Below are 10,308 nucleotides of genomic sequence, written 5' to 3'. Positions count from 1 at the left end.
ATTAAGTTTGTACAAACATAACATCAAGCAGCATTTTATAACATAAAAAGCCGACCAGAACTTCACTTTGTCCAGAATAATCTTCATAGAATATAAATAGTATAAAATATTTGACAATTTTAATACTAGGAATAACTTACTTCAAACAAAGGGCCAGTCTCCATTACTAAATAACTTTCAATGATATGATACCATAACATACATTACAGTTTGAATTCCCTAAAAAGTACAACTTCTCTCAAGCAAATATCACTATGGTAAATTATCTCCCCTGAACTAGTGGTATATAGCGAAGTCAGTTAATTAGCAGGACAGATCACCCCATGACTTACCATTGACGCATATTTTTGTCGCTGTGTACAGTAGAGCAGAAATTGGAAAATATTTTACTGTCTCCTGATTGAATTTTCATTAAAATATACTCCAGGTCTATCATCATTATCTTAAAGCTTTTGCGTGATCAAGATTATTTTATCCAAGATGGCGTCAGGTGTGGCAGTGAAGACGAAACGGAAAGGAAAAGGTACTGTTTTCATCTTTCTTGTTGTTTTGTTGAAGGTGAAGTGACACTTTATAAAGTAAATTTAATTATTTGTACTTATAGATTAACACAATAATGAAAATCCCTGCGTAAACTTGCCTTGACTGGTAAATTTCATGTGACCGGTCCCTATATGGTGATGTACACATGGCATGTAATTTGCGTAGATCTGTATTCTTAGACAAGAAAGACCCGTTTTCCTTGTCTGACGAACGAGGAAAAAAGAGTATGAATTGATCAGTTATACTCTTGCTTATACATAGAGTCAGTATTGCATTATTTCTTAATCTAACCGGGGGCCTAACGGTGTCGGTGTAGGGAATATGTTTTGACAAATACTGCTACTAGCTACAGTAGAGTCATGATCAGCTACTGTTCATTTGCACAAAACTGACCTCACTATTACAAATAATAAGATAATAACTGCACACCTGGCGTCCTGAAGTTCGCTGCAGGGGAACTTATTCTGTTGTTAACATAGCAAGAAGAATGTGAAAAAAAATCCATAATGATGATTTATAATTAATAATATATATAACCATTTTATAAAAGATCAATTCACTGTAGACACTCATCAAAAATTTGAAAAGAAAATGTGAGGGAATATACATTCTTGTGTTGTAAGGTTTAAACATCCCGACAGGAATCAAATCTTGGTCATCTGCTTGAAAATCCCTGGCTCTGCATAACTATTATAATTACAGTGTTCGAAAGTAAAGGTGGTCCGATGGTCCGAGCTAGAGGCTATAGAAAACCTGGTCGGTCTATGTAAAATTTCAAAGTGTTAGCCCCATTGAAAAGTTTGAGCCCTGACATACATTACAATTCATGAAAACAACATTCCATTATTTTCTGACAAATTTAAATGATCATATGAAATCAGAGCTTACAATAGAGTTTATTTTACCCATAACAGTGTGTTATTATAATTACAGGATGATGCAAGCATTTGCGTGACAGTTATGCTACTTAAAACAATGTTTTAAAAAATTGGTCTATCGAAAAATGACTTGGGCTATGGGATTTGAATTTTCTTTAGACATATTGTCTAAGGAATTTTCATATATAATTTCATACACTGTAATTATAACACTATGCACAAGCAACACAGAACTGATCCTTTTTACATGAGCACAAAACCAACCAGGCTGACTGAAGTTAAAAAGCATGAAATAATCATGCACAATTTGGTTGTAGACTGTAAAAGACAGGAAAAGTAACTTGTCTTTGCTTGTTCTGTGCACACAGCCTCATTATTTTTTATAATTACGGTAGTTGTATATATCTGTCTTTATGTCAATCTGAACATTGACAAATTTGTTAAAAAAAATCTTTTTCCAGACAAACAGTGTTGTGTTGTTGAAAACTTTTACAGACATGCTTTATTGATATGCAATTGCTGGATGATTTCAGACAATGTGACAGCATACAGTGAGCTGGCCATGCGCGGAAATGCTTTTGTCTTGGAGTACTGTAGGACCTCCATGTCAGCACTGTCTGGGGCAGCAGCAGGTATCCTCGGACTGACGGCACTTTATGGCTTCGCATTTTACTTTGTCACATCTATCATCTTATCTGTAAGTATATGTTTCATAAAAAATCTGTGTATATCTTGTTGTTATTGCAAACTGGTGTTTATTTACTCAGCACATGTATATTGTATGGTAAGGCCAAATAAAATTATAGTTGTGTTTCCCATTTCGGCTCCCAAAAAAATAGGTAGCTATATAGGTAGGAAAAACATTTTATTTTATTTATTTTTTTCATTTTTTTTATGGCAAAGTGTAATGGTATCTCATAATTTGGGATATAAATATAGGGGAAGAATATGCTTGAATTACATCAGTATCAGCAACCTTTTCTCTAATATCAAAGCATTAGCTTGAAGGTATTAATCTTGTTACTAATTTTTCAGAAAATTGGTCAATAGTTGTTTCTGTTATTTCACGAAAACAAAATATATGTCTTACGGACAGAAAGAAAAACCCAAATCTATATCATCTGGACGGCTTGAAGCTTGAGATAATAAATACAGACACCTGTTGACTTTTAGTGATTAATTTTAATTCCAAAGCTAACAACACAATGAATTATAGACAAGAACAAGGAACTAAATGTTTTGGTTTGATCATTTAAACACACTTTAAAACTTGAGACATTATTTTGCAGTACCATTTTTGAATTTTGTTGTTCACAGTAAATTCAAATGGCAAGATTTGTCAACAGAAACATTTGCACTGTGCATGCACTGAATAAAGATGATTGCTTGAAGTAACATTTCTAAGGTAGCAGAACAACATCAATATCTATTAAACTGAAAAAAACATTTTCAAAAATTTTTGTATGTATGCATGCACATTACAAATTGTTCATATTTTAATAATATGACAGTAAATATTGAAAACATATACATATTGAAAGTTTCTGAAATATCTTGGATACCAAATAAAAATGGAAGATACTAAGATTTAGTATTTTGTTATTTTTTTTAAACACTTGATATCCCTGTGATCTTCAAATTAGTGATTTTCAATATTTCAAAATTAACAACACAATGAATTTACAACAAGAACAAGAAACAAAATATTGAGGTTTCAAAACACTCACAATTTAGAATAACCATAGAAACAGAATTTGAGAACACATCATGTTTTATTTCAAATAATCTTTGTGTTAATAATATCTTATGTTTATTTTGGAAAAATGAATGACGTATAAACATACGTAGTCGTTTTCTTGTGAGGATATCCTCTCCCATTTGCCATCAACAACTCAAATGCATTTATGGTTTTCTTCGCAACGAAGATAGGGGGGGTATACTGGAATCAGGTTGTCCGTCCGTCTGTCTGTCTGTAGACACATTTTGTCTGGACAACTCCTAAACCGATGGGCCAATTCCAATGAAACTTCACACACATATTAATGATCATGTGTAGATGTGCATTCCACTTTCTTTTTCTCAAAATTGTGGTTGCTATGGCCACTGGTCACTATAAACAGGTTTTCCGATAAGAACCATAACTTTAAGTTTGTGTGGACAACTCCTAAACTGAAGGGCCGATTTCAATGAAACTTCACACAAATATAGAGGACCATGTGTAGATGTGCATCTCACTTTCTTTTTCTCAAAATTATGGTTGCTCTGGCAACTGGTCACTATATTACTGGGTTATCTTAGTTAGCCTCTAATTAACAGTTCCAATTCACCATTGACTTGTGCAGATTGTGGGGGTATTAGTCAGCCATCCTGGCGACAGTTCTAGTTGCATCTGTGGCTGCATTATCAATTATAGTATTGATATTCACCGAATCATCCTGTGATTCGCCTTTGCATTTGAATGTAATGCATTTCACACCAAATTACCTAATGTCCTCAACTGTTAGACCAGTCTCCAGCGAGAACCCCTTGGAACTATCGACGATGTCAGTTTTGCCGAATACAGACACGTCGGTTCCCTTTATATCGTGATCGCGATGTAAAATTGTAGCCATCAATGTATTGTTTGAGAAAGCCGACATATACTTAACAACTTTATCTAGATGACTACATTTCTCCATTTGTATTGCTAATACAGTTGACATTGCTGTGCCGGTCGCCATGATGGCAGAAGAAGCGCTTGGATGACTACGATTTACGGTCATTATGAACGCTGTAACGGAATCCGGAAAATCGTAAAAAAAATTGAGACCTGCGTAGCCAAACCTAATAAAATGTTTTAGGGTAGGCGGGAAAAAAATAGGGTCGGTCGGGAAGTGGGAAACACAGCTTTATTTTCATTTGGCCTAAGTGTATTATGTATACATGTATATGTCAAATTCAGAAGTGGTTTTGTACTTCGGTACACATCTGATTGTGCCATATTCTGATCATGATTATATACATATATTATATATACATGTACACTGTATATCAAATTGCTTTGATTATTATGTTTGTTGCATATTTCTGTGTAGTGAAATATGTAACAACAACACTTAGAAGTAAAAACAATCTTTTAGGCTGCAGCTTGAATACTGAGGAAACCCCCTTAGATTGTACATGTTTTAGTAAACACTTCAATGTAAAACATGTATTGACATATAATTCTTGCTTAATTTATTTGAATTACATTTTAGTTTTCCAAGATCTGACACTAAAAATTCAAAGAATTGCTAATGAAATCTTTCAAAAGCTTTTTTAATGAAGGGCTACATAATAAATCATCTAAATGAATAGCAGGAAATATTTCAATACTGTTAAGTCTCTGTCACACTGTTCTGGGCAGGTTTTATGGGCTTGGTGCATTAAGGGATTTTGCAGGATAATTTCTGACGGTACGCCAAGATTTGAGTGAGTTTCACACGGTACCTGCATTGTACTTGCATGTGCTCTATATGACCTGTGTGCCAGACATGTGGATGAAGCGTGTAAAAGCTTCAATATCAAGACAGGTCCGTATTAGCTCCAGCCACATACGGGCACTGCATATAAATGTATACAGGTTAGGTGGAGAAGTCCTTCTTTCTCAGTCAGATTTCACAGTGTCAAGATGCCCCTGGTCAACTTCAAAGCTCACATGTATAATCTTGTTGGTTATTACAAGCGACCATCAATATATTCAAAGTGGCATTGAAAAGTAGATAGATGTTCAATTGATATGGAATTCTTGCCCTATTAGCCATCCTGTATAGAGGTCCTCTATCTTCAAAACCAGACAACTGAAGGAATTTCTCTAAGGGGACTATTTATATGCAAAAATTGCCCCTGGCAAGTAGCAAGCAAATTTAAAGCCTGCCCAGAAGGGTGTGACAGGGCTTTAACTTTCATCTTCTTACTATCCATGAAGTTTTGCTGAATGGCTCCATTTCAAAATTGCTGGAATTATCTTTATATTGTAAATATAATTTATAATTATAGTGTTAAATGTTGTGTTTTATCTACAGGTTATGCTGTATCTCAAGGCAGGATCTGCATGGCACAAATACTTCGTGAACAGACGGGGCCTGTTTATAAATGGACTTCTGGGAGGACTTTTTGTATCCTTTGTCAATGCTGATCAAGGTGTTTAATTAGATAGATCGAATTATAAAGACAGTTTTTTTTCCTGAAGTTGAATTAAGGAAGTCAAACTTATATTAATACATGTATATAAAATGTGATAATACATTATATATGTTATGTTCAAGCTACATTTACATGTATGCAAATCATTATTGAAAAGTTATCCTGTCCTTTAATTTAAAGTTAATAGTTCTGACTGAATCAAACCAATATTTTAGGTACAAATATAGCAAAATGAAAATGTAATCAGATATTTGCAGTATGGATTGGTCTTTTCTTTTAAAAAGACTGCATATGAGGTCTGTAAATGTTGGTCTCTTACAAAATTGAAAAATATCTTATGACTCATTTCATGAATTTTATCATTAGTACTGTAATGAAATGTATATACTTGTGCAAGATCATTTATATACAGGATAAACACATTCTGAATTTGTTATCAATGTCCTCAGTGATTCGTTTGAATGTAATCCTTTTTGTATAAAAAAAACAAAGACCAAGTACATTGTATACTTATTTACAAGCATCCATGATACTGTGGCTGGCAGTACCAGATAAAATATTTGTAGTTTGAAATACAGACATCATTGTATTACTCTATGTTACCTTTGTTTCCTTAACATTATTCCCAGACATATATCCTGGTTTGGACGTATCCTTTACTTGATAATGATGGCTGAGTTTCAAAAATGGAGTAGGATGAGGGATGGGGTAGAGGGTTATGTTTTGGTATGGGGGTAGGCTGTAATCATGGGTGAGTATGACTGTGTCTGAGGGTTGGGGAGGGATGAGGATGGCTGTGTTTTAGAAATGGGGAAGGGTGTAATGGTGGGTGGGCATGACTGTGTTTTAGGGATGGGGTAGGGTGTGACGGTGGAAGGGTATGACTGTGTTTGAGGGATGAGGTAGGGTGTGATGGTGGATGTATATGACTGTTTTAGGGATGGGGTTAGGGTGTGATGGTGGAAGGGTATGACTGTGTTTTAGGGATGAGGTTAGGGTGTGATAGTGGGTGGGTATGACTTTTTTAGGGACGGGGTAGGGTGTGATGGTGGATGGATATGACTGTGTTTTAGGGATGGGGTAGGGTGTGATGGTGGATGGGTATGACTGTGTTTTAGGGATGGGGTAGGGTGTGATGGTGGATGGGTATGACTGTTTTAGGGATGGGGTAGGGTGTGATGGTGGATGGGTATGTCTGTGTTTTAGGGATGGGGTAGGGTGTGATGGTGGGTGGGTATGACTGTGTTTTAGGGATGGGGTAGAGTGTGATGGTGGGTGGGTATGACTGTGTTTTAGGGATGGGGTAGGGTGTGATGGTGGGTGGGTATGACTGTGTTTTAGGGATGGGGTAGAGTGTGATGGTGGGTGGATATGACTGTTTTAGAGATGGGGTAGGGTGTGATAGTGGATTGGTATGACTGTTTTAGGGATGGGGTAGGGTGTGATGGTGGACGGGTATGACTGTGTTTTAGGGATGGGGTAGGGTGTGATAATGGATGGGTATGACTGTGTTTTAGGGATGGGGTAGGGTGTAATGGTGGATGGATATGACTGTTTTAGAGATGGGGTAGGGTGTGATAGTGGGTGGGTATGACTGTTTTAGGGATGGGGTAGGGTGTGATGGTGGACGGGTATGACTGTGTTTTAGGGATGGGGTAGGGTGTGATAGTGGATGGGTATGACTGTGTTTTAGGGATGGGGTAGGGTGTGATGGTGGACGGGTATGACTGTGTTTTAGGGATGGATTAGGGTGTGATAGTGGATGGGTATGACTGTTTTAGGGATGGGGTAGGGTGTGATGGTGGGTGGGTATGACTGTTTTTCAAGGAGAATCATGCATCTTTGGTTTAGTCGATAATGCTATGAATTATTACACCAGGGGCCGTGATGTCCAAGTACAAAAAAGGAGTGTGGTTTTTCCTGTGTTGCACATATCCATGGAAATTCCACAGGTTGGTTGTGGCATGGAGTCTTGCTCAAGATTTGGGACATCACAGGGAAAATGGGGAGATTACTTGGTAGTATAACATGACTGTGTCTCTGTGGATCTACATATTATCAAATAAGGTCGGCTTCCAATGCTTCTTTCTCAAATATGCCTAAGATTTTTTTGATCTTTTTAATCTGCAGAATATTGAACAAACCAAATATTTTAAGTGTTGTAAATCATCCTTAACAGTGCTTTCAGGTTTCTATATGGGATGGTTCATGTTTATTAAGAAGGTTTATCATCAGCAACACAGGATTTCTGACATGCCAAAACAAACATCCACAAATCACCTACAGGTCTACAGTCAATATTGTCAAGAAATTGTCTTCCTTTCTTACACAAGAAAGAAGACAAAAATGGAAGCGATGGTTAACTGTTTGAGTGACCATTGGCATCTGAAATAAAAGGCCTGTATCAAGTCAACAATGGAAGGACAAGTTTATCATTAATGACAAGAGGATAGTTTAACCATTCTACAGAATTCATTTGAAGGATTTCCTGAGTGCACTAGTCAGATTTATTGTATGAATGAGTGGTTTCTTTATTTCTCTTTAATCCTAGATGGGCATTATATTAAAGCTCAAAACAAAAATCTGTGGTGTTTGGCCAGCATCTGTGGCTGAAGTCATTTCTAGTAGAGTTGTAGTTCGACGGTTCTATGAAGAGTTATCGACTTCCCAAAGTTTTACCTTACTATTGGGTTTTCACAGTATAATTGATAATAATGGTGAAACTCTCAAACAATATGCCTTCTAGATTTTTGGTTTATGCCTTTCGCTTATCAATTTACAGTGTTTAACACTATTGATTATTATAGCATACTCTGTAGGAATTACATGTTTTTGTTGTATACACTCAGTGTAACTACCTACATTGTATGTAGTATTACCCGGATACCTGTTCCTGTCATAAATAGTTTATACATTTAAATTATATTTCTTTTTTGGGACATTGCAGCACAGTGGGACCTACAAATAAACCATGTTGTTCAGTTCCACGGTCAGATGGCAGATAATGTTAAAATCATTTAGATGGTATTTTATCATATTTTGAGTGCAATATAGAATGATGTATGGTTGTTATATACCGTATGTGTGTGTGATGAAGGACGATTGACTGATTAAAATACAATCACTTTACACTGGTAACTCAGCATATAATGATAATCTGTGTTCTTATATCAGATTAGTATTGTTTTAATTGTCGAGTGAACATTCCAATCAGGGTTTAGATGAGAGATGGGAGATGTGAGATCAGAGACTTATAAATTTCCAAGTCTGTGTAATATCGATATAATGTACATGTACTACTAATACACAAACAGACCATTAGGTAAGGAATTCGCGCCAAGTCCCTGTGTGTGTTGGATTCATCTCGTATCTCCTCAGTTTGACATTGTGTATTGCCTGTACGAGAGATCTTTATTTATCCTGAAACGTTCTTGTTGTGGTATAAAAATCTATCATTCTTGATTATGAATCATGTTAGCAAAGGCCGTTTATTGACAGTGCTGAATTTATTTAACATAGGAACATCTGATAATGTTTATTACCGGTAAGCACGATGTTTCTGTTTGTGAAAAATTAAGCAAGATATTTCATTCAATGATAAACAGTAGAATAATTTTTTCTGACGATTTCATAAGAATAATTTTTTCTAACGATTTCATATATCAACATTTATTGGGTGTTGTTGATCTCTATGACATGTTTATATTGCCTTGATGAATTTTCCCAAATTATTACATTTAAAGTTTCAAGAGGACATTATAGTCTGCGAGAACCAGAAATTGTGTACATAGCATGTATCATAAATAAACAGATATGTCTGGTATCATAAATAAACAGATATGTCTGGTTCAATGGTTTTCTACTTATTTTTTTCTTGTCATTCTCACTTGCTTCTTTTAACATTTATGTGTTCTTTTGTGCATATAGCAAATACATCTGAAGGAATATCTAAAACTAATATAAACATTTATAGTTTATGGAAGTATGACTTTCAATAATAATCAAGATAAACAAAACACTTACATTTTATTGTAAATATTGATAGCCAAAATCTGGACCATGAAAAAAGTGGAGTTTATGAAGTACCAGCAACTGTTTCCACATTCACAGTAAGTCTTCATCTTATTACCTCCCTTTATCCAAGCTGTCATTATAATGAAACTTAATTGTGAGAGAAATGTAAAGGAACTGTCAAGAGACATACAAATGGGTATAATGTGAAGAATTTACTGTGCTTAAATTCTTGGATCAATTCCCTTTTGTTGAGAGTGAGATATACAAATGTACATGTTAGCATACCGATACTGGGATCCTATCCTTCCACAATCACCTCATGAATTTTGTGATCTTACAAGTTATGAAAGGAACTCATTTTTGATTCTACAGCAACTTTGGAGTTGGTCTAGGTCACTTTTGCAGATACTATGCCAATTACAACTTTATTCAAATATCAGAGTAGGTTAAGTTTATCCAAGTCAATAAATTATAATCAAGTCCTCCATTCCAGCATATTATTGGCCTAATACATCAGGTCGCAAGAGTCTCTTGGCTATTGAGAAATCATTTTTCTTTATAGATTTAAGCCTATTAACCCCAAGACCTTAAATGTAGGTGAAGGTCATTCATTTGAACAAACTTGGAAGCCCTTCATCCAAGCATGCTACATACCCAATATCAAGTCCCTGGACCTCTTTGGTAATTTAGAAGAAGTCGTTAAAAAAAT

General features: G+C 35.5%; 1 protein-coding gene across 1 annotated transcript; it reads left to right on the top strand.

Moving 5' to 3' along the window:
- The first annotated feature begins 271 nt into the window (after positions 1–271).
- On the top strand, positions 272–9,437 carry LOC117329297 (ER membrane protein complex subunit 6-like). Its single transcript, XM_033887178.1, has 5 exons — positions 272–523; positions 1,955–2,118; positions 5,465–5,557; positions 6,215–6,234; positions 7,774–9,437. The coding sequence occupies exons 1-5, from the start codon at positions 481–483 to the stop codon at positions 7,802–7,804; spliced, it is 351 nt and encodes a 116-aa protein (XP_033743069.1). The 5' UTR covers positions 272–480; the 3' UTR covers positions 7,805–9,437.
- Positions 9,438–10,308: the final 871 nt, after the last annotated feature.

Source organism: Pecten maximus, chromosome 6 (genome assembly GCF_902652985.1).
Source record: "Pecten maximus chromosome 6, xPecMax1.1, whole genome shotgun sequence".
Lineage (NCBI taxonomy): Eukaryota > Metazoa > Mollusca > Bivalvia > Pectinida > Pectinidae > Pecten > Pecten maximus.
This window is presented reverse-complemented; position numbering and strand designations above follow the sequence as displayed.